The 25783-nt window shown below is 40.3% G+C and overlaps 1 protein-coding gene across 1 annotated transcript in view; it reads right to left on the reverse strand.

Annotated features, from left to right (window-relative positions):
* Positions 1 to 25783, reverse strand: part of PRKDC (protein kinase, DNA-activated, catalytic subunit) — a 2064551-nt gene that overhangs the window by 1212757 nt on the left and 826011 nt on the right. The window contains 1 exon segment of the mRNA XM_053715028.1: positions 5861 to 6087. Within this exon segment, the coding sequence (XP_053571003.1) occupies positions 5861 to 6087 (227 nt within the window).

The following is a 25783-nucleotide window of genomic DNA, read 5'->3' on the forward strand; positions in this document are numbered from 1 at the left end:
GTCGCATGTGAAAACGAGCAAAGGGGATCGCGTCCGATGCAGCAGTCATAAGACCTAGAAATTCCATGCATAAGGCTACAGAAGGGAATGACTGAGACTGAAGGTTTCGACAAGCTGAAACCAATTTTAGACGTCTCTTGTCTGTCAGAGATAGAGTCATGGACACTGAATCTATCTGGAAACCTAAAAAGGTTACCCTTGTCTGAGGAATCAATGAACTTTTCGGTAAATTGATCCTCCAACCATGATCTCGAAGAAACAATACAAGTCGATTCGTATGAGATTCTGCTAAATGTGAAGACTGAGCAAGTACCAAGATATCGTCCAAATAAGGAAATACCACAATACCCTGTTCTCTGATTACAGACAGAAGGGCACCGAGAACCTTTGTAAAAATCCTTGGAGCTGTTGCTAGGCCAAACGGCAGAGCCACAAACTGGTAATGCTTGTCTAGGAAAGAGAATCTCAGAAACTGATAGTGATCTGGATGAATCGGAATATGCAGATATGCATCCTGTAAATCTATTGTGGACATATAATGCCCTTGCTGAACAAAAGGCAGAATAGTCCTTATAGTTACTATTTTGAATGTTGGTATCCTTACATAATGATTCAATATTTTTAAATCCAGAACTGGTCTGAAGGAATTCTCCTTCTTTGGTACAATGAAGAGATTTGAGTAAAACCCCAGCCCCTGTTCCAGAACTGGAACTGGCATAATTACTCCAGCCAACTCTAGATCTGAAACACATTTCAGAAATGCTTGAGCCTTCGCTGGATTTACTGGGACACGGGAAAGAAAAAATCTTCTTGCAGGAGGTCTTATCTTGAAGCCAATTCTGTACCCTTCTGAAACAATGTTCTGAATCCAAAGATTGTGAATTGAATTGATCCAAATTTCTTTGAAAAATCGTAATCTGCCCCCTACCAGCTGAACTGGAATGAGGGCCGCACCTTCATGTGGACTTAGGAGCTGGTTTTGGTTTTCTAAAAGGCTTGGATTTATTCCAGACTGGAGATGGTTTCCAAACTGATACCGCTACTGTGGGTGAAGGATCAGGCTTTTGTTCCTTATTGTGACGAAAGGAACGAAAACGATTATTAGACCTAAATTTACCTTTAGATTTTTTATCCTGTGGTAAAAAAGTTCCTTTCCCTCCAGTAACAGTTGAAATAATAGAATCCAACTGTGAACCAAATAATTTATTACCCTGGAAAGAAAGGGAAAGCAAAGTTGACTTAGAAGACATATCAGCATTCCAAGTTTTAAGCCATAAAGCTCTTCTAGCTAAAATAGCTAGAGACATATACCTGACATCAACCCTAATGATATCAAAGATGGCATCACAAATAAAGTTATTAGCATGTTGAATAAGATTAACAATGCTATGAGAATTATGATCTGTTACTTGTTGCGCTAAAGCTTCTAACCAAAAAGTTGAAGCTGCAGCAACATCCGCTAAAGATATAGCAGGTCTAAGAAGATTACCTGAACATAAGTAAGCTTTTCTTAGAAAGGATTCAATTTTCCTATCTAAAGGATCCTTAAAGGAAGTACTATCTGCCGTAGGAATAGTAGTACGTTTAGCAAGAGTAGAGATAGCCCCATCAACCATAGGGATTTTGTCCCAAAACTCTAATCTGTCAGATGGCACAGGATATAATTGCTTAAAACGTTTAGAAGGAGTAAATGAATTACCCAAATTATTCCATTCCCTGGAGATTACTTCAGAAATAGCATCAGGGACAGGAAAAACTTCTGGAATAACTACAGGAGATTTAAAAACCTTATTTAAACGTTTAGATTTAGTACCAAGAGGACCAGAATCCTCTATTTCTAATGCAATTAAGACTTCTTTAAGTAAAGAACGAATAAATTCCATTTTGAACAAATATGAAGATTTATCAGCATCAACCTCTGAAACAGAATCCTCTGAACCAGAGGAATCATTATCAGAATCAGAATGATGATGTTCATTTAAAAATTCATCTGAAAAATGAGAAGTTTTAAAAGACCTTTTACGTTTACTAGAAGGAGGAATAACAAACATAGCCTTCTTAATGGATTTGGAAACAAAATCTCTTATGTTAACAGGAACACTCTGAGTATTAGATGTTGATGGAACAACAACAGGTAATGTAACATTACTAAAGGAAATATTATCTGCATTAACAAGTTTGTCATGACATTCATTACAAACAACAGCTGGAGGAACAGATACCACAAGTTTACAGCAAATACACTTAACTTTGGTAGATCCAGCATCAGGCAGCGATTTTCCAGAAGTATTTTCTGATTCAGGGTCAATCTGGGACATCTTGCAATATGTAATAGAAAAAACAACATATAAAGCAAAATTGATCAAATTCCTTAAATGACAGTTTCAGGAATGGGAAAAAATGCCAGTGAACAAGCTTCTAGCAACCAGAAGCAATAAACAATGAGACTTAAATAATGTGGAGACAATAGTGACGCCCATATTTTTTAGCGCCAAAAAAAGACGCCCACATTATTTGGCGCCTAAATGCTTTTGGCGCCAAAAATGACACCACATCCGGTAACGCCGACACTTTTGGCGCAAAAAACATCAAAAATGACGCAACTTCCGGTGACACGTATGACGCCGGAAATAACAAAGAAAATTTTTTTGCGCCAAAAAAGTCTGCGCCAAGAATGACGCAATAAAATGAAGCATTTTCAGCCCCCGCGAGCCTAACAGCCCACAGGGAAAAAAGTCACATTTTAAGGTAAGAAAAAATTGATTATTCAAATGCATTATCCCAAATAATGAAACTGACTGTCTGAAATAAGGAATATTGAACATCCTGAATCAAGGCAAATAAATGTTTATACACAAATATGTAGAACTTTATATAAAAGTGCCCAACCATAGCTTAGAGTGTCACAAAAATAAGACTTACTTACCCCAGGACACTCATCTACATGTAGTAGAAAGCCAAACCAGTACTGAAACGAGAATCAGTAGAGGTAATGGTATATATAAGAGTATATCGTCGATCTGAAAAGGGAGGTAAGAGATGAATCTCTACGACCGATAACAGAGAACCTATGAAATAGACCCCGTAGAAGGAGATAATTGAAATCAAATAGACAATACTCTCTTCACATCCCTCTGACATTCACTAAACGCTGAGAGGAAAACCGGGCTCCAACCTGCTGCGGAGCGCATATCAACGTAGAATCTAGCACAAACTTACTTCACCACCTCCACAGGAGGCAAAGTTTGTAAAACTGATTTGTGGGTGTGGTGAGGGGTGTATTTATAGGCATTTTGAGGTTTGGGAAACTTTGCCCCTCCTGGTAGGAATGTATATCCCATACGTCACTAGCTCATGGACTCTTGCTAATTACATGAAAGAAATAAGCTTTTCTTAGATAAGATTCAAGTTTCCTATCTAAAGGATCTTTAAAAGAAGTACTATCTTCCGTAGGAATAGTAGTACGTTTAGCAAGAGTAGAGATAGCCCCATCAACTTTGGAGATCTTTTCCCAAAACTCCAATCTAACTTCTGGCAAAGGATACAACTTTTTAAACCTTGAAAAGGGAATAAAAGAAGTACCAGGCGTATTCCATTCCTTAGAAATCATATCAGAAATAGCATCAGGAACTGGAAAAAAAACTCTGGAATAACCACAGGAGGTTTATAAACAGAATTTAAACGTTTACTAGTTTTAATATCAAGAGGACTAGTTTCCTCCATTTCCAATGTAATCAACACTTCTTTTAACAAAGAACAAATATACTCCAATTTAAATAAATACGAGGATTTATCAGTGTCAATATCTGAGGCAGGATCTTCTGAATCAGATAGATCCTCATCAGAGAAGGATAATTTAGTATGGTTTTGGTCATTTGAAAATTCACCATCTTTATGAGAAGTTTTAAAAGACCTTTTTACGGTATAACTTCCTAAATATGTTTCCCAATTTTGAAACTGATAGTCTGCAAAAGGAAATATACATAAACCTGACTCATGGAAAATATAAGTACAATACATATATTTAAAACTTTATATAAATACATAAAGTGCCAAACCATAGCTGAGAGTGCCTTAAGTAATGAAAACATACTTACCTGAAGACACCCATCCACATATAGCAGATAGCCAAACCAGTACTGAAACGGTTATCAGTAGAGGTAATGGAATATGAGAGTATATCGTTGATCTGAAAAGGGAGGTAGGAGATGAATCTCTACGACCGATAACAGAGAACCTATGAAATAGATCCCCGTAAGGAAAACAATTGCATTCAATAGGTGATACCCCCGTTAGAGAAATCATTGTATTCAATAGGTGATACTCCCTTCACATCCCTCTGACATTCTCTGTACTCTGAGAGGAAACGGGCTTCAAAAATGCTGAGAAGCGCATATCAGCGTAGAAATCTTAGCACAAACTTACTTCACCACCTCCATAGGAGGCAAAGTTTGTAAAACTGAATTGTGGCTGTGGTGGGGGGTGTATTTATAGGCATTTTGAGGTTTGGGAAACTTTGCCCCTCCTGGTAGGATTGTATATCCCATACGTCACTAGCTCATGGACTCTTGCCAATTACATGAAAAATATATATATACTTCTTTACTTATTATATTTATAAAAGTCAACTAAAAAAAATGAGTAAAATTAATTTGAAACTAAAATGCATTCCATATTTTATTCAGCAAAGCTACAAATATTCCAAATATTCCATATTTTATTCAGCAAAGCTCCCTCCCTACAGCTGACAGCAGGACACAGCTGTTGAACACCTTTGCAACCAGAAATTATAAGCTGCTAGTAAAATGTATTATATTCTCTCTCCTCTCTGCCCCCTCCCTATCTCCCAACTCTCCTCGCTCTACCTTTTCTTTCTCTTTACTTTTTTCTATTACTCTCTCCCCCTCTTATCTCTTTCCATATAATCCCCCTCCTCTGTCTCCCCCTCCTCTTTATCTTCACTAACTCTTTGTCACCCCCTCTATTTCTCTTCTTTTTCACTCACTAATCTCTCTTCACCCTTCTTGCTATCTCATCTCTCCTTACACCCTCCTCAACTTTTTCCTGTCTTTCTTCCTTTTCTAACCTCTCTCTCTCCTTTCGCTCTGTCTCCCTTTTCTCTTTTTCTCACCATCTCCTGATGTTCCTACTCTTTATTCTTCCTGCTCTTTCTAGATGTTTCCTCTTAATTCAACTCTGTCTTATTTTGCTATCCTCTCTCTCCCCCTCCTTCACTCTTCACTCGCTCTCCCTTCTCTTTTTCCTGTTATCTCTCCTTTGTCTCTCGCACTCTCTATCACTTTTTTCTACCCACCCACTCTCTATCACCTTTCTCTAGCCATTTTCTGTATTCTCTTCACTCTCTTCCTTTTCCCTCTCCTTTATTCTCTTTCTGCCTTTTCCCTCTTCTCTCACCCTCCCCTCTATCTTTCTTAGTTTGTCTCTATATGCCCCACCTCTCTTTATCTCTCCCCCTCTTTTCCTTTCCCTTCACAATCTCTATTTTCTTTCCCTCTTTTCTATTATTCCTTTCTCTTTCTGTCCTCATTATTTTTGAGAAATTTTATGCAATGGAACTCCAAAACATAAATTATTATCTAAATAAAGAAAAAATAGGGGAAAAGTTGTGTACTAAACAAAGTATACAGTGCATGAATATGTTTAATGGTTAATACAAATATTTTAATTCTGCCAAAGACCAAGAGCCACCTCTGGACAGATTTTTCCTCTAGGGTCAACAATGCAGTATGTGCAAATATGCTGTACAACAAAATAAAGTACATTAAGGGTGTATAACCTACATATTATTTAATACTTTAGTTGGATGAAGCAAATAGATATGTTTTTTTACACTACTCACTTTTAAGAAATCTTGTTGGCATGTATCCAGTATCATGGTGACAAATTCCATAACCCTTACAATAATTGTGCACTTATTGAAGTTGTACTCTTCTCTTTCACAAGGACTGAATATTTGTGTTTTTGAGCCAGTTGTAAAACAGTTTTGTGCAGCAATGATATCCTCCATAGAAAGTTGTTTGATGAAAAAATGTGAAGCTTTAAGTAATGATGACTGCACAGCTGAATCTAAGGGCAAATGCACAATGAAGATTCAGTATTATTATAAGCTTTAAGGGGATATGGAAGTCAGAAATAAACATTCATGATTTGGAGAAAGGTTTGAATGAAAAACATAATTTATGCTTACCTGATAAATTTATTTCTCTTGTAGTGTATCCAGTCCACGGATCATCCATTACTTATGGGATATTCTCCTTCCCAACAGGAAGTTGCAAGAGTCCACCCACAGCAGAGCTGCTATATAGCTCCTCCCCTAACTTCCATATCTAGTTATTTGACCGAAAACATGCAGAGAAAGGAAAAACCATAGGGTGCAGTGGTGACTGTAGTTTAAATGAAAAAAATTACCTGCCTTAAAATGACAGGGCGGGCCGTGGACTGGATACACTACAAGAGAAATAAATTTATCAGGTAAGCATAAATTATGTTTTCTCTTGTTAAGTGTATCCAGTCCACGGATCATCCATTACTTATGGGATACCAATACCAAAGCTAAAGTACACGGATGAAGGGAGGGAAAAGGCAGGTACTTAAACGGAAGGTACCACTGCCTGAAAAAAACCCTTTCTCCAAAAAATAGCCTCCAAAGAAGCAAAGTATGAAGCGCAAACCAAGACGCCGTCTTTAAAATCTGTTCAACAGAAACCTCATTTTAAAAAGGCCCAAGTGAAAGCCACAGCTCTAGTAGAATGAGCTGTAATCCCTTCAGGAGGCTGCTGTCCAGCAGTCTCATAAGCTAAACGAATTATGCTTTTTAACCAAAAAGAAAGAGAGGTTGCTGAAGTCTTTTGACCTCTCCTCTGTCCAGAGTAGACAACAAACAAAGTAAATGTTTGATGAAAATCTGAAGTAGCTTGTAAGTAAAACTTTAACCCCTTAATGACCGCATCACTTTTCCATTTTCTGTCCGTTTGGGACCAAGGCTATTTTTACATTTTTGCGGTGTTTGTGTTTAGCTGTAATTTTCCTCTTACTCATTTACTGTACCCACACATATTATATACCGTTTTTCTCGCCATTAAATTGACTTTCAAAAGATACCATAATTTTCATCATATCTTATAATTTACTATAAAAAACATTATAAAATATGAGGAAAAAATGGAAAAAAACACATTTTTTCTAACTTTGACCCCCAAAATCTGTTACACATCTACAACCACCAAAAAACACCCATGCTAAATAGTTTCTAAATTTTGTCCTGAGTTTAGAAATACCCAATGTTTACATGTTCTTTGCTTTTTTTGCAAGTTATAGGGCCATAAATACAAGTAGCACTTTGCTATTTCCAAACCACTTTTTTTCAAAATTAGCGCTAGTTACATTGGAACACTAATATCTTTCAGGAATCCCTGAATATCCATTGACATGTATATATTTTTTTTTAGAAGACATCCCAAAGTATTGATCTAGGCCCATTTTGGTATATTTCATGCCACCATTTCACCGCCAAATGCGATCAAATAAAAAAATTTTTTCACTTTTTCACAAATATTTTCACAAACTTTAGGTTTCTCACTGAAATTATTTACAAACAACTTATGCAATTATAGCATAAATGGTTGTAAATGCTTCTCTGGGATCCCCTTTGTTCAGAAATAGCAGACATATATGGCTTTGGCTTTGCTTTTTGGTAATTAGAAGGCTGCTAAATGCCCCTGCACAAAATACGCGTATTATGCCCAGCAGTGAAGGGGTTAATTAGGGAGCATGTAGGGAGCTTCTAGGGTTAATTTTAGCTTTAGTGTAGTGTAGTAGACAACCCCAAGTATTGATATAGGCCCATTTTGGTATATTTCATGCCACCATTTCACCGCCAAATGCGATCAAATTAAAAAAACGTTAATTTTTTCACAATTTTAGGTTTCTCACTGAAATTATTTACAAACAGCTTGTGCAATTATGGCACAAATGGTTGTAAATGCTTCTCTGGGATGCCCTTTGTTCAGAAATAGCAGACATATATGACTTTGGCGTTGCTTTTTGGTAATTAGAAAGTCGCTAAATGCTGCTGCGCATCACACGTGTATTATGGCTAGCAGTGAAGGGGTTAATTAGGTAGTGTGTAGGGAGCTTGCAGGGTTAATTTTAGCTTTAGTGTAGAGTTCAGCCTCCCACCTGACACATCCCACCCCCTGATCCCTCCCAAACAGCTCCCTTCCCTCCCCCACCCCACTATTGTCCCCGCCATCTTAAGTACTGGCAGAAAGTCTGCCAGTACTAAAATAAAAGATTTTTTTTTTTTAAAAAAAGAAAAAAAAAAGAAGCATATTTACATATGCTGTGTTTAGGATCCCCCCTTAGCCCCCAACCTCCCTGATCCCCCCCAAAACAGCTCTCTAAGCCTCCCCCTCTGCCTTATTGGGGGCCATCTTGGGTACTGGCAGCTGTCTGCCAGTACCCATTTTGCACAATCAAATATTTATTTCTTTTTTATTTTTGTTATTCCCCCCCCCCCCCCCCCACGGACCAACCCCCACCACCTAAATAACGAATAAGGTGTTTTTTTTTTAAATTACTCGTCCCACTTTTATTTTGGGACACATTTTTTTCTGTAGTGCAGCGGTCCCCACCCGGTCCCTGCCCCGGCGCGCACCTGCGCGCGCCCGGACTTGCACGCCCACGATCCCGCCCCCCTCCACATGACAAGGGCCATCGATGGCCGTCACCCACCTCCCACACCGGCTCCCACCCACCAACGATACCGGCCATCGATGTCCGGTGCAGAGAGGGCCACAGAGTGGCTCTCTCTGCATCGGATGGCCATCTAAGGTTATTGCAGGATGCCTCCATATCGAGGCATCACTGCAATAACCGGAAAGCAGCTGGAAGCGAGCAGGATCGCTTCCAGCTGCTTTCCACACCGAGGACGTGCAGGGTACGTTCTCAGGCATTAACTGCCTTTTTTCTGAGGACGTACCCTGCACGTCCTCGGTCATTAAGGGGTTAAAGCACGAACCACGTCCAAATTGTGTAATAGACGTTCCTTCTTTGAAGAAAGATTAGGATACAAGAATGGAACAACACTCTCTTGAGTGATATTCTTGTTAGATACCACCTTAGGTAAAAAAACCCAGGTTTGATACGCAGGACTACCTTATCCATACGGAGGACCAGATAAGGAGAATCACATTGTAAAGCAGATAACTCGGAGACTCTACGAGCCGAGGAAATAGCTACCAAAAAGGAACTTTCCAAGATAAAAAGTTTGATATCTATAGAATGAAGAGGTTCAAACGGAACTCCTTGAAGAACCTTAATAATCAGGTTTAAGCTCCATGGCGGAGCAACAGGTTTAAACACAGGCTTGGTTCTAACCAAAGCCTGACAAAATGCCTGAACGTCTGTAGTATCTGCCAGACGCTTGTGAAAAGAATAGACAGAGTAGAAATCTGTCCTTTTAAGGAACTAGCTGACAACCCTTTTCTCAAAATCATCTTGGAGAAAAGATAGTATCCTGGGAATCCTGACTTTACTCCATGAGTAACCCTTGGATTCATACCAATAAGATATTTATGCCATGTTTTGATAATATCAAGCGTTCAGTCTCCAGGCAGTCCATCTCAGAGAAGTTTAATTTAGATGGTTGAAAGGACCCTGAGGTAGAGGGTCCTGTCTCAGAAGCAGAGACCATGATGGAAAGGATGACATGTCCACCAGATCTGTATACCAGGTCCTGCGTGGCCCCGCAGGCGCTGACAAAAACACCAAAGCACTCTCCTGCTTGATCTTGTGCAAAGACCTCTGGAGGGAATTCCCACTTCCCCGGATGAAAAGTCTGACGACTTAGAAAATCCGCCTCCCAGTTCTCAACACCTGGGATATGGTGAGCTGATAGACAAGAGAGAGTCTCTGTCCAGTGAATTATTTTAAGACTTCTAACATCGCTAGGGAACTTCTGTTCCCCCTTGATGGTTGATGTAAGCCACAGTCGTGATATTGACCGACTGAAATCTGATGTACCTCAGAGTTGCTTAACTGAGGCCAAACCTGAAGAGCATGGAATATCGCTCCCAGTTCCAGAATAATTATTAGAAGGAGGGTCTCCTCCTGAGTCCACTATCCGTGAGTCTTCAGGGAGTTCCAGACTGTATCCCAACCTAAAAGGCTGGCATCTGTTGTAACAACTGTCCCATCTGACCTGCGGAAGGTCATACCCTTGGACAGATGGACCCGAGATAGCCACCAGAGAAGAGAATCTCTGGCCTCTTGGTCCAGATTTAAGAGGGGGACAAATCTGTGTAATCCCCGTTCCATTGATTGAGCATGCATAGTTGCAGCGGTCTGAAATGTAGGCGTGCAAACGGTACTATGTCCCTTGCTGCTACCATTAAGCCGATTACATTCATGTACCGAGCCACCGAAGGGCGCGGATGGAATGAAGAACACGGCAGTAATTTAGAAACTTTGACAACCTGGACTCCGTCAGGTAAATTTTCATTTCTACAGAATCTATCAGAGTCCATAGGAAGGAAACCCTTCAGATTGGGGATAGAGAACTCTTTCCTTGTTCATTTTCCACCCATGCGATCTCAGAAATGCCAGTACTACGTCCGTATGAGACTTGGCAATTTGGATGTTCGACGCCTAAATAAGGGGCCACTTCTATGCCCCGTGGCCTAAGGACCGCCAAAGCGACCCCAGAACCTCCATAAAGATTCTTGGGGCTGTAGTTAACCCAAAGGAAAGAGCTACAAACTGGTAATGCCTGTCTAGAAAGGCAAACCTGAAAAACGATGGTGATCCTTATGCATCGTTATGTGAGGATAAGCATCCTTCAAATCCATTGTAGTCCTCTATTGGCTCTCCTGGATCATAGTTAAGATGGTACGAATAGTTTCCATCTTAAATGATGGAATTCTAAGGAATTTGTTTAAGATCTTTAGATCCAAAATAGGTCTGAAGGTTCCCTCTCCTTGGGAACCACAAACAGATTCGAGAAAAACTCTGTCCCTGTTCCTCTCTTGGAACTGGATGGGTCTCGTACACAATGTAAGCATGCCTCTTTCTTTATCTGATTTGCAGATAATTGTGAAAGGTGAAATCTCCCCTTTTTTGGAGGGGAAGCTTTGAAATCCAGAAGATATCTCTGCTATATAATTTCCAATGCCCAGGGATCCTGGGCATCTCTAGCCCACGCCTGGGCGAAGAATGAAAGTCTGCCCCCTACAGGATCCGTTACCGGATAGGGGACCGTTCCTTCATGCTGTCTTAGAGGCAGCAGCAGGCTCCTTGGCCTGCTTATCTTTGTTCCAGGTCCGGTTGTCTCCAGACCGTCATGGACTGAGCAAAAGTTCCCTCTTGATTTGCCTCAGAGGAAGTTGATGCCACACCTGCCTTGAAGCTTCGAAAGGCACAAAAATTAGACTTTTTGGCCCTTGATTTGGACCTGTCCTGAGGAAGGGCATGACCTTTTCCTCCAGTGATATTAGCAATAATCTCCTTCAAACCAGGCCCGAATAGGGTCTGCCCCTTGAAGGGAAGTTAAGTAGCTTAATTATTAAAGTCACAATAGCTGACCATGATATAAGCCATAGCGCCCTGCGCGCCAGTATAGTAAAAACAGAATTCTTAGCCGTTAGTTTAGTCAAATGAACAAAGGCATCAGAAACAAAGGAATTGGCTAGCTGAAGTGCTCTAAGCTTGTCAAGTATATTCATCCAATGGAGTCGCTACCTGTAAAGCCTCATCCAGAGACTCAAACCAGAACGCCGCAGCAGCAGTGACAGGAGCAATGCATGCAAGGGGCTGTAGGATAAAACCTTGTTGAATAAACATTTTCCTAAGGTAACCCTCTAACTTTTTATCCATTGGATCTAAAAAAGCACAACTGTCCTCGACAGGGATAGTGGTACGCTTAGCTAGAGTAGAAACTCTTCTCTCCACCTTAGGAACTGTCTGCCATAAGTCCCGTGTGGTGGCATCTGTTAGAAACATTTTTCTAAAAATAGGAGGGGAAGAGAACGGCACACCTGGTCTATCCCATTCCTTATTAATAATTTCTGTAAACCTCTTTAGGTATTGGAAAAACATCAGTACACACCGGCACTGCATAGTATTTATTCAGTCTACACAATTTCTCTGGCACTGTGATTGTAACACAGTCATTCAGAGCAGCTAAAACCTCCCTGAGCAACAAGTGGAGGATCTCAAGCATACATTTTAAATGTAGAAATATCGGAGTCAGGTTAAATCATCTTCCCTGAGTCAAAAATATCACCCACAGACTGAAGCTCCGCTCAGCTTCTGCATATAGTGAGGCAGTATCAGACATGGTTCTTAAAGCATCTGTATGCTCTGTATCGACCCCCAGAGCTATCTTGCTTTCCTTTAATTTCAGGTAGTCTGACTAATACCGCTGCCAGAGTATTATTCATAACTTTCGCCATGTCTTATAAAATAAACGCTACGGGCGCCCTTGATGTACTTGGCGCCATTTGAGCGTGAGTCCCTGAAGCGGGAGTCGAAGAGTCTGACACGTGGGGAGAGTTATTCGGCATAACTTCCCCCTCGACAGAATCCTCTGGTAAAATAAACGCTATGGGCGCCCTTGATGTACTTGGCGCCATTTGAGCGTGAGTCCCTGAAGCGGGAGTCAAAGGGTCTGACACGTGGGGAGAGTTAGTCGGCATAACTTCCCCCTCGACAGAATCCTCTGGTGATAATGTTTTTAAAGACAAAAACTGATCTTTATTGCTTAACATGAAATCAGTACATTTGGTACACATTCTAAGATGGGGTTCCACCATGGCTTTTAAACATAATGAACAAGGAGTTTCCTCTATGTCAGACATGTTTGTACAGACTAGTAATGAGACTAGTAAGCTTGGAAAACACTTTAAATCAAGTTGACAAGCAAATATAAAAAATGTTACTGTGCCTTTAAGAGAAACAAATGTTGTCAAAATTTGAAAAACAGTGAAAAAAGGCAGTAAATCAAACAAAATGTTTACAGTATATGTAATAAGTTAACAGAGCATTGCACCCACTTGCAAATGGATGATTAACCCCTTAATGCAAAAAACGGATAAAAAAAAAAAACGACAGACGTTTTTTAACAGACACAACCAACTGCCACAGCTATGCTGTAGTCATACCTTCCCTATAAACGATTTTGGAAGCCTTTTTAGCCCTTTAGAGATGTCCTATAGTATTCATGGGACTGCTGAGGGAAGCTGGATGATTCATTTTGTAATTTTAACTGCGCAAAAAAGCGCTAAAATAGGCCCCTCCCACTCATATTACAACAGTGGAAAGCCTCAGGAAACTGTTTCTAAGCAAAATTTAAGCCAGCCATGTGGAAAAAAACTAGGCCCCAATCAAGTTTTATCACCAAAGCATATATAAAAACGATTAAACATGCCAGCAAACGTTTTATATTGCAAATTTATAAGAGTATATAACTCTGATAGTAAGCCTGATACTAGTCGCTATTAAATCACTGTATTTAGTCTTAACTTACATTAATCCGGTATCAGCAGCATTTTCTAGCAATTCCATCCCTAGAAAAACTTATAACTGCACATACCTTATAGCAGGATAACCTGCACGCCATTCCCCCTCTGAAGTTACCTCACTCAGACATATGTCAGAACAGCAGTGGATCTTAGTTACTTCTGCTAAGATCATAGAAACACGCAGGCAGATTCTTCTTCTAAATGCTGCCTGAGATAAAATAGTACAAATCCGGTACCATTTAAAAACAATAAACTTTTGATTGAAGAATAAACTAACTATCTTACACCACTTTCCTCTTACTACCTCCAGCTATGTTGAGAGCTTGCAAGAGAATGACTGGATATGGCAGTTAGGGGAGGAGCTATATAGCATCTCTGCTGTGGGTGGACTCTTGCAACTTCCTGTTGAGAAGGAGAATATCCCATAAATAATGGATGATCCGTGGACTGGATACACTTAACAAGAGAAAGACCAGTAAACACTTTAGATTATTATATAACATTTTTATTTAAGCATAATGAAACAACTTAGAAAGTGTTCAACGTTTAGAGTTAAATATATTTCAAATCCAGCACCCTGCTGTCTTCTGAAAGCTAACTTTGCTACATATATGCCCCTAAGTTGCTTTATTAGATAACAACAGCAAAACAATTAATTTTATAAAAGGGGCTACCCTTGTTATCTGTGGACTACAGCCCAGATTAGTTCCTCCAAATAAGGCAAAAGGTGGGTAGAGTTTGGCTATTGAAAACTAACTGCAGTAAAAAGAATGTTCATTTGTTTTAAACATGCTAAGACTTGACGGGTTTGCTATTCTATAGCAACACAACAGAAATGTCTTCTAATTACAAGGCATTTTTGGTCCCTTTAAAAAAACTCAATCTGAATTCTATCATCAAAATTACATTTCCTATAGGTCTCCTTACTTGAATCGTGACTAGTTATCATGGGAATAAATTAGAAAAAAAAAATATGACAATTTATGCTTACCTGATAAATTAATGCATTTCCTGGTAGTGAGAGTCCACAAGCAAATAATTCCAAACGCCCTATAAAACACCTCCCACCTCGCACATACCTCAGTCTAAAATATAGCCAAGCAAAGTGATGTAAGAAAAAGGAATAAGAGCCATAAAAGGAGCATGAATTATGTTTTCTTTTATTCAGGTGGTGTGAGTCCACGATCCATTACTGCTGGGAACTAATACCAAGGTTGTGGAGTCCATGACTAATAACATACATGGAAAGATTTAAAAAAAATCATTTTTCACTGAGAAATGAAATCCACATCACTAATTATTTTTTTAATGCACTTAAAAAATAATTCAAACAGGCAAAAAATCTAACTGCCTGAAGAACCTTTCTACCTACCAAAGGCTGCCTAAGATGAAGCAAAGAATACCAAGTAGCTGTCTTGCATATCTAGTCAACTGAAGCCTCATTCCTGAAGGTAAGTGGTAACTGACCTAATAGAATGAACAGTAATCCACTGCGGTGGAAGATTACCGACCTCCAAGTAAGCCTCCTGAATCAAAAGAAACAGCAGAAAACTTTCTGACCTTTTCTAGAACCAGAAATGTGAATGAACAAACTAGAAATTTGTCTAAAGTCCTTAGTAGCATAAATGTAATATTTAAATGCCCTAACGTAAAAAATTATGCAAAGGTCTCTCTGAAGCATTCTTAGGATTAGGACACAAAGAAGAGACAACAAACTCTCTGCTAATTTGTCTGAAGAAACAACTTTAGGCATGAAGTCAAAAGTAATCCGCAACAATTTATCAGCCATGCGGCACAGCGAAGCCTTCATTGGTTTGTGTATATATACACCCCCTTCTTTGATTGTCCTATTAGACTATTAACATGTGCCGGGATGTTTTTTTGATGAGCCAATGGCTGTTATTGTACACTCACACACCTCCCCTCCCCTTCTCAGTGAGATGTCTACACGCGTTGAGCATTCGTGTGTTGCGTCCCCTTATGTCATCACGCTGTCATGTGATTTACGTTGCTAGATGCCTTTATCTTCTGCTTACACTCTCATTGGCAATACGCCTCACTGACGTCATCCTGTCATTTTCTAACATTACAAACCGAACGGAAACTTTAAAGTTAAATATGCTTGCAGTTGGTATCCGTTTATATTCATCAGATGATCCAGGTACTTTCAGAATATCACTTATTGTGTGTTTACAACATAAAATGGTCATGCGATCTCCATCAATTTATATTTATTTATATTTATCGATCTGTGGGTCTCCTAGGCATTATTCAGCATAGCTTACCTTACGTTTGGAATAACCAGTAAATCTTTAATCACTTCACTTTGTTTCACTGGATCACGTCACATGTACTTCACAATTTACACTATTAGGCTCCATAAGGAATTAATTTTTAACAATGGCAAAACTTTTTTGGATACATTTATAATACTAAATTTATAATATCTAATATACATATAAGTATATTTTATTTAACTGTTTTTACTGTGTGATATATTTTGTGTATACTTTATGCCAATGAGAGAAGTGTATACCATAGATAAAGGGTTAACTTTTCATTTCATTTTGAGAGCCTGCCCCTGTGAGGCAGATACTCAGGTGCCTGTTATTTTCTTAATTACTTGATTGGTAGTGTTGGTGTATATATAAGAGCAATGATCAGTATGCTTTATATGCCTGATGAAACAGCGTTGGTGCTGAGAAATGCGTTGCATGTTATAATATAGAGGGGGATATTATATGTCTCACCTCTTGGTTCCTGTTTTTAAGAATTTTTCAATGTTTTAATAAATTATAATTTTCTACTGGAACCTCTTCTGATCATCATTCATTACCTTCTACCAATCATTGCATGGGGATTGGCTCCGCGTATTGTGGAGGTCCCTATGTGTGCTATTTGTATACTGGTTGCCGTATCCGTTTGAAAGGGATCTCATTTGGCAGCTCCACTTCCAGCTTTTAAGGATTAAAGCCAGAGGCATTCCTGGACATCCGCTGATAAGCACAGCAAGCTGGGTTGCTGTTGATCACCCAGTCGGCGCCTAATAGCACTGTCTGAGTACTCCATCCAAATGTGAGTACCCTGTGTGGGTTAATATAGTTTGTTGAATCTGCTCATACTGGTACACACAAGCGCCTCTCTTTTTCTCCCTTATTTGCCGTCTACTATATATTGATGTGAGGAGAGTGCTGCATTAAACTATGTTTCCACTGCCTAACACCGCCTATCATGGTTTGAACTGATCCATCTTTCTCTTCCATCTGGGTTTGGATATATCATATGGACATTGTTTATGAAAGTGACATTTTTATCTTGTTCACTTATGTCTTACGAATGTGATTCACTCTAATAGCCATACTTGTTATATGTGTCACATTTTCAATATATAATTGTATGGTATATACTGCTTATACATATTTTTTGATTTTATGGTATATACACTGTTTACATCTTAAACACATATTCCATATATATTCACCTTTCACTTCAAGCGCCTCCTATTAGGTTATTTTAGCAAGGTATCCTTTGTTTTGTTAGATATTTTGTCTTGACAGAGAAAAGCCCTTTTACTTCCATTAACAGTAGATATTGTATAATCTAAATAACAACCAAATGTCTTTCCCTGAAAAGCAAGAAATAATCTGGATTTTGACACCATATCAGAAGACTAAGATTTAAGACAAAAGGCACTCCTTGCAATGACATGTGTTTGACATTAATCTTCAAAACATCAAACACAGCATCACAAAAAAAGAGGAAAAAAAAAGAAACCAAAAAGATTTGCCATGGGCTCATAGTGGTTAAAGGGAGAGTTAACACCTTGTTAGTAAAATACATTTCTGTTGTGTTGATATAGAATAATATACATGGAAAGGCTTAATGTTTTTTAAAACAAATTAGCATTCTTTTTACTGCAATTATTTTTCAATAGCCAAACTCCACCCACCATTTGCCTTATTTGGAGAAGCCAATCTGGGCTTTAGTCCACAAACAACAAGGCTAGTTACAGTCCCCAAGGCAGAACATACAGTGATGTGAGATGTCATCGCAGAAAATGCAGCATGTCTGCAGAAAGAACAGGACACATGCAGGCACTGTTAGCGCTTGAGCTTTGTAGTGCTGCTCCACATTAGACAGTTCTCTTCAAACAGAGCTGTGCTCTGGCTGCACTGTGTAAGTTTTTCTTAGCACAGTGCATCCAGAGTAAAGTGCTGTTTGAAGTGAGCAGTCAGATATGCAGTAGTGCTGCAAAGCAGCAGCACATTGCTTGTTGACTTGCTCTTAGAGAAAAAAAATCTCAAACCCAGAACCCTAGCCTTTCCCAGTCGGCAAAGCTGTTTATTCTGAATGTAAGACGTTAGTATGAGCTTTGCATCTTTATTACTACATTTCTATGTTAGACCAAAAGAAAAGGAAACATTTATTCAAGAGAGATTTTAAAATGTTCTTTTTTTGTATGCAGCTTATTTGCAATGCAATTTTCAACTACTGCACTATATTATACAACGTTAAAAATTGCTTTATTCTTCAGTTAATCAACACATTGCAACTTAACTGGTGCCTTAGTGTAACTGTCTAATTTAAAAATGAATTTTATTTAAAAATGACCTGCAGAAAATTTTTCACTAATAAAAATCTCATTGCAGAAAGTGAATAAAAGTTCTGCCTCTGGGGTTACAGTCATAAGGTTAGTATAAAGTAAATTGCTTTTTAGTTATCAGCTAAAGTCAATTAGGGAATGATATATAGCAGAGATAGCTTGGAGAAGTCAGCCAGCAGGGTGCATTTCAAATTCTGAGAATAAGAAACTGCTCAATTTTAAAAACTAAATTGCATAAAATAGGGCAAAATAAATAATGAAAATGTATTGCAAAGTTGTTACACTATGCATAACTAAACATGTTATATACAAATCTCAAGGTGTTCATTGACCCTTTAATTAAGGAATTGTAGAATCCAGCAGCTACAATATAGCAAATTCTTCCAGGAGAACACACCAGATGCTGAGAACTGATCCCTCAAAAAGAACTATGACTTAAAGGGACAGTCTAGTTCATTATTCAGATAGGACTTTTAATTAACTTTCCAATTTACTTTTATCATCAAATTTGCTCTTTTATTCTTGGTATTATTAGTTTAAACTAAACATAGGTAGACTCATATGCTATTTTTTAAGCCTTTGAGGGTTGCCTCTTATCACATGCTTTTTAAATCTCTTTTCAACACAAAGAGACAAAAAGTACACGTGGGCTATATAGATAACACTGTGTTCAGGCACAGAGAGTTATTTAAGATCTAGCACAAAACAATGCTAAATTTAAGACAATAGATAATAACAAGTCACAGTCATGTGATCAGGGGGCTGGAAGAAGGTTCCTAGATGCAAGGTAATCACAGAGGTAAAAACATAATTTATGCTTACCTGATAAATTTATTTCTCTTGTAGTGTATCCAGTCCACAGATCATCCATTACTTGTGGGATATTCTCCTTCCCAACAGGAAGTTGCAAGAGGATCACCCACAGCAGAGCTGCTATATAGCTCCTCCCCTCACTATCATATCCAGTCATTCGACCGAAACAAGCCGAGAAAGGAGAAACCATAGGGTGCAGTGGTGACTGTAGTTTAATTAAAATTTAGACCTGCCTTAAAAGGACAGGGCGGGCCGTGGACTGGATACACTACAAGAGAAATAAATTTATCGGGTAAGCATAAATTATGTTTTCTCTTGTTAAGTGTATCCAGTCCACGGATCATCCATTACTTGTGGGATACCAATACCAAAGCTAAAGTACACGGATGATGGGAGGGACAAGGCAGGAACTTAAACGGAAGGGATCACTGCCTGTAGAACCTTTCTCCCAAAAACAGCCTCCGAAGAAGCAAAAGTGTCAAATTTGTAAAATTTTGAAAAGGTGTGAACCGAAGACCAAGTCGCAGCCTTGCAAATCTGTTCAACAGAGGCCTCATTTTTAAAGGCCCAGGTGGAAGCCACAGCTCTAGTAGAATGAACTGTAATCCTTTCAGGGGGCTGCTGTCCAGCAGTCTCATAGGCTAAGCGTATTATGCTCCGAAGCCAAAAGGAGAGAAAGGTTGCCGAAGCTTTTTGACCTCTCCTTTGTCCAGAGTAAACGACAAACAGGGCAGATGTTTGACGAAAATCTTTAGTAGCCTGTAAGTAAAACTTCAAGGCACGGACTACGTCCAGATTATGCAAAAGACGTTCCTTCTTTGAAGAAGGATTAGGACACAATGATGGAACAACAATCTCTTGATTGATATTCCTGTTAGAAACCACCTTAGGTAAAAACCCAGGTTTGGTACGCAGAACTACCTTGTCTGAATGAAAAATCAGATAAGGAGAATCACATTGTAAGTCAGATAACTCAGAGACTCTACGAGCCGAGGAATTAGCCATCAAAAACAGAACTTTCCAAGATAAAAGTTTAAGCTCCACGGGGGAGCAACAGTTTTAAACACAGGCTTAATCCTAACCAAAGCCTGACAAAATGCCTGGACGTCTGGAACTTCTGCCAGACGCTTGTGCAAAAGAATAGACAGAGCAGAGATCTGTCCTTTTAAAGAACTAGCTGATAAGCCTTTGTCCAAACCCTCTTGGAGAAAGGACAATATCCTAAGAATCCTAACCTTACTCCATGAGTAACTCTTGGATTCACACCAATAAAGATATTTACGCCATATCTTATGGTAAATTTTCCTGGTGACAGGCTTTCGTGCCTGTATTAAGGTATCAATGACTGACTCGGAGAAGCCACGCCTTAATAGAATCAAGCGTTCAATCTCCATGCAGTCAGTCTCAGAGAAAACAGAATTTATGTTTACCTGATAAATTTCTTTCTCCAACGGTGTGTCCGGTCCACGGCGTCATCCTTACTTGTGGGATATTCTCTTCCCCAACAGGAAATGGCAAAGAGCCCAGCAAAGCTGGTCACATGATCCCTCCTAGGCTCCGCCTACCCCAGTCATTCGACCGACGTTAAGGAGGAATAATAGCATAGGAGAAACCATATGGTACCGTGGTGACTGTAGTTAAAGAAAATAAATTATCAGACCTGATTAAAAAACCAGGGCGGGCCGTGGACCGGACACACCGTTGGAGAAAGAAATTTATCAGGTAAACATAAATTCTGTTTTCTCCAACATAGGTGTGTCCGGTCCACGGCGTCATCCTTACTTGTGGGAACCAATACCAAAGCTTTAGGACACGGATGAAGGGAGGGAGCAAATCAGGTCACCTAAATGGAAGGCACCACGGCTTGCAAAACCTTTCTCCCAAAAATAGCCTCAGAAGAAGCAAAAGTATCAAACTTGTAAAATTTGGTAAAAGTGTGCAGTGAAGACCAAGTCGCTGCCCTACATATCTGATCAACAGAAGCCTCGTTCTTGAAGGCCCATGTGGAAGCCACAGCCCTAGTGGAATGAGCCGTGATTCTTTCGGGAGGCTGCCGTCCGGCAGTCTCGTAAGCCAATCTGATGATGCTTTTAATCCAAAAAGAGAGAGAGGTAGAAGTTGCTTTTTGACCTCTCCTTTTACCTGAATAAACAACAAACAGGGAAGATGTTTGTCTAAAATCCTTTGTAGCATCTAAATAGAATTTTAGAGCGCGAACAACATCCAAATTGTGCAACAAGCGTTCCTTCTTTGAAACTGGTTTCGGACACAGAGAAGGTACGATAATCTCCTGGTTAATGTTTTTGTTAGAAACAACTTTTGGAAGAAAACCAGGTTTAGTACGTAAAACCACCTTATCTGCATGGAACACCAGATAAGGAGGAGAACACTGCAGAGCAGATAATTCTGAAACTCTTCTAGCAGAAGAAATTGCAACTAAAAACAAAACTTTCCAAGATAATAACTTAATATCAACGGAATGTAAGGGTTCAAACGGAACCCCCTGAAGAACTGAAAGAACTAGATTGAGACTCCAAGGAGGAGTCAAAGGTTTGTAAACAGGCTTGATTCTAACCAGAGCCTGAACAAAGGCTTGAACATCTGGCACAGCTGCCAGTTTTTTGTGAAGTAACACCGACAAGGCAGAAATCTGTCCCTTCAGGGAACTTGCCGATAATCCTTTTTCCAATCCTTCTTGAAGGAAGGATAGAATCCTAGGAATCTTAACCTTGTCCCAAGGGAATCCTTTAGATTCACACCAACAGATATATTTTTTCCAAATTTTGTGGTAAATCTTTCTAGTTACAGGCTTTCTGGCCTGAACAAGAGTATCGATAACAGAATCTGAGAAACCTCGCTTCGATAAAATCAAGCGTTCAATCTCCAAGCAGTCAGCTGGAGTGAAACCAGATTCGGATGTTCGAACGGACCCTGAACAAGAAGGTCTCGTCTCAAAGGTAGCTTCCAAGGTGGAGCCGATGACATATTCACCAGATCTGCATACCAAGTCCTGCGTGGCCACGCAGGAGCTATCAAGATCACCGACGCCCTCTCCTGATTGATCCTGGCTACCAGCCTGGGGATGAGAGGAAACGGCGGGAACACATAAGCTAGTTTGAAGGTCCAAGGTGCTACTAGTGCATCCACTAGAGCCGCCTTGGGATCCCTGGATCTGGACCCGTAGCAAGGAACTTTGAAGTTCTGACGAGAGGCCATCAGATCCATGTCTGGAATGCCCCAAAGTTGAGTGACTTGGGCAAAGATTTCCGGATGGAGTTCCCACTCCCCCGGATGCAATGTCTGACGACTCAGAAAATCCGCTTCCCAATTTTCCACTCCCGGGATGTGGATAGCAGACAGGTGGCAGGAGTGAGACTCCGCCCATAGAATAATCTTGGTCACTTCTTCCATCGCTAGGGAACTCCTTGTTCCCCCCTGATGGTTGATGTACGCAACAGTCGTCATGTTGTCTGATTGAAACCGTATGAACTTGGTCCCCGCTAGCTGAGGCCAAGCCTTGAGAGCCTTGAATATCGCTCTCAGTTCCAGAATATTTATCGGTAGAAGAGATTCTTCCCGAGACCAAAGACCCTGAGCTTTCAGGGATCCCCAGACCGCGCCCCAGCCCATCAGACTGGCGTCGGTCGTGACAATGACCCACTCTGGTCTGTGGAATGTCATCCCTCGTGACAGGTTGTCCAGGGACAGCCACCAACGGAGTGAGTCTCTGGTCCTCTGATTTACTTGTATCTTTGGAGACAAGTCTGTATAGTCCCCATTCCACTGACTGAGCATGCACAGTTGTAATGGTCTTAGATGAATGCGCGCAAAAGGAACTATGTCCATTGTCGCTACCATCAACCCGATCACTTCCATGCACTGAGCTACGGAAGGAAGAGGAACGGAATGAAGTATTCGACAAGAGTCCAGAAGCTTTGTCTTTCTGGCCTCTGTTAGAAAAATCCTCATTTCTGAGGAGTCTATAATTGTTCCCAAGAAGGGAACCCTTGTTGACGGGGATAGAGAACTCTTTTCCACGTTCACTTTCCAGCCGTGCGATCTGAGAAAGGCCAGGACGATGTCCGTGTGAGCCTTTGCTCGAGGGAGGGACGACGCTTGAATCAGAATGTCGTCCAGGTAAGGTACAACTGCAATGCCCCTTGGTCTTAGCACAGCTAGAAGGGACCCTAGTACCTTTGTGAAAATCCTTGGAGCAGTGGCTAATCCGAAAGGAAGCGCCACGAACTGGTAATGTTTGTCCAGGAATGCAAACCTTAGGAACCGATGATGTTCCTTGTGGATAGGAATATGTAGATACGCATCCTTTAAATCCACCGTGGTCATGAATTGACCTTCCTGGATGGAAGGAAGGATAGTTCGAATGGTTTCCATCTTGAAAGATGGGACCTTGAGAAATTTGTTTAAGATCTTGAGATCTAGGATTGGTCTGAACGTTCCCTCTTTTTTGGGAACTATGAACAGATTGGAGTAGAACCCCATCCCTTGTTCTCTCAATGGAACAGGATGAATCACTCCCATTTTTAACAGGTCTTCTACACAATGTAAGAACGCCTGTCTTTTTATGTGGTCTGAAGACAACTGAGACCTGTGGAACCTTCCCCTTGGGGGAAGTCCCTTGAATTCCAGAAGATAACCCTGGGAGACTATTTCTAGCGCCCAAGGATCCAGAACATCTCTTGCCCAAGCCTGAGCGAAGAGAGAGAGTCTGCCCCCCACCAGATCCGGTCCCGGATCGGGGGCCGATATTTCATGCTGTCTTGGTAGCAGTGGCAGGTTTCTTTGCCTGCTTTCCCTTGTTCCAGCCTTGCATTGGTCTCCAAGCTGGCTTGGCCTGAGAAGTATTACCCTCTTGCTTAGAGGACGTAGCACCTTGGGCTGGTCCGTTTTTACGAAAGGGACGAAAATTAGGTCTATTTTTTGCCTTGAAAGGCCGATCCTGAGGAAGGGCATGGCCCTTACCCCCAGTGATATCAGAGATAATCTCTTTCAAGTCAGGACCAAACAGCGTTGTCCCCTTGAAAGGAATGTTTAGTAGCTTGTTCTTGGAAGACGCATCAGCCGACCAAGATTTCAACCAAAGCGCTCTGCGCGCCACAATAGCAAACCCAGAATTCTTAGCCGCTAACTTAGCCAATTGCAAAGAGGCGTCTAGAGTGAAAGAATTAGCCAATTTGAGAGCATTGACTCTGTCCATAATCTCCTCATAAGGAGGAGAGTCACTATCGAGCACCTTAATCAGTTCATCAAACCAGAAATATGCGGCTGTAGTGACAGGGACAATGCATGAAATGGGTTGTAGAAGGTAACCCTGCTGAACAAACATCTTTTTAAGCAAACCTTCTAATTTTTTATCCATAGGATCTTTGAAAGCACAACTATCCTCTATGGGAATAGTGGTGCGTTTGTTTAAAGTAGAAACCGCCACCCGCTTGGGTATAGGAAAAGCTTCTGGGAGCCCCGGCACCTCTAGGAACTTGTCCATTTTACATAGTTTCTCTGGGATGACCAAATTTTCACAATCATCCAGAGTGGATAATACCTCCTTAAGCAAAATGCGGAGATGTTCCAATTTAAATTTAAAAGTAATCACATCAGATTCAGCCTGCTGAGAAATGTTCCCTAAATCAGTAATTTCTCCCTCAGACAAAACCTCCCTGGCTCCCTCAGATTGGGTTAGGGGCCCTTCAGAGATATTAATATCAGCGTCGTCATGCTCTTCAGTAACTAAAACAGAGCAGCCACGCTTACGCTGACAAGGGTTAATTTTGGCTAAAATGTTTTTGACAGAATTATCCATTACAGCCGTTAATTGTTGCATAGTAAGGAGTATTGGCGCGCTAGATGTACTAGGGGCCTCCTGAGTGGGCAAGACTCGTGTAGACGAAGGAGGGAATGATGCAGTACCATGCTTACTCCCCTCACTTGAGGAATCATCTTGGGCATCATTGTCATTATCACATAAATCACATTTATTTAAATGAATAGGAATTCTGGCTTCCCCACATTCAGAACACAGTCTATCTGGTAGTTCAGACATGTTAAACAGGCATAAACTTGATAAGAAAGTACAAAAAACGTTTTGAAATAAAACCGTTACTGTCACTTTAAATTTTAAACTGAACACACTTTATTACTGCAATTGCGAAAAAACATGAAGGAATTGTTCAAAATTCACCAAACTTACACCACAGTGTCTTAAAGCCTTGAAAATATTGCACACCAATTTTGGAAGCTTTAACCCTTAAAATAACGGAACCGGAGCCGTTTTAAGCTTTAACCCCTTTACAGTCCCTGGTATCTGCTTTGCTGAGACCCAACCAAACCCAAGGGGAATACGATACCAAATGATGCCTTCAGAAGTCTTTTATCAGTATCAGAGCTCCTCTCACATGCGACTGCATGCCATGCCTCTCAAAAACAAGTGCGCAACACCGGCGCGAAAATGAGACTCTGCCTATGCTTTGGGAAAGCCCCTAAAGAATAAGGTGTCTAAAACAGTGCCTGCCGATATAATTATATCAAAATACCCAGAATAAATGATTCCTCAAGGCTAAATAAGTGTTAATATCAATCGATTTAGCCCAAAAAATGTCTACAGTCTAAATAAGCCCTTGTGAAGCCCTTATTTACAATCGTAATAAACATGGCTTACCGGATCCCATAGGGAAAATGACAGCTTCCAGCATTACATCGTCTTGTTAGAATGTGTCATACCTCAAGCAGCAAAGGACTGCAAACTGTTCCCCCAACTGAAGTTAATGCTCTCAACAGTCCTGTGTGGAACAGCCATGGATTTTAGTTACGGTTG

Source organism: Bombina bombina, chromosome 5 (genome assembly GCF_027579735.1).
Source record: "Bombina bombina isolate aBomBom1 chromosome 5, aBomBom1.pri, whole genome shotgun sequence".
Lineage (NCBI taxonomy): Eukaryota > Metazoa > Chordata > Amphibia > Anura > Bombinatoridae > Bombina > Bombina bombina.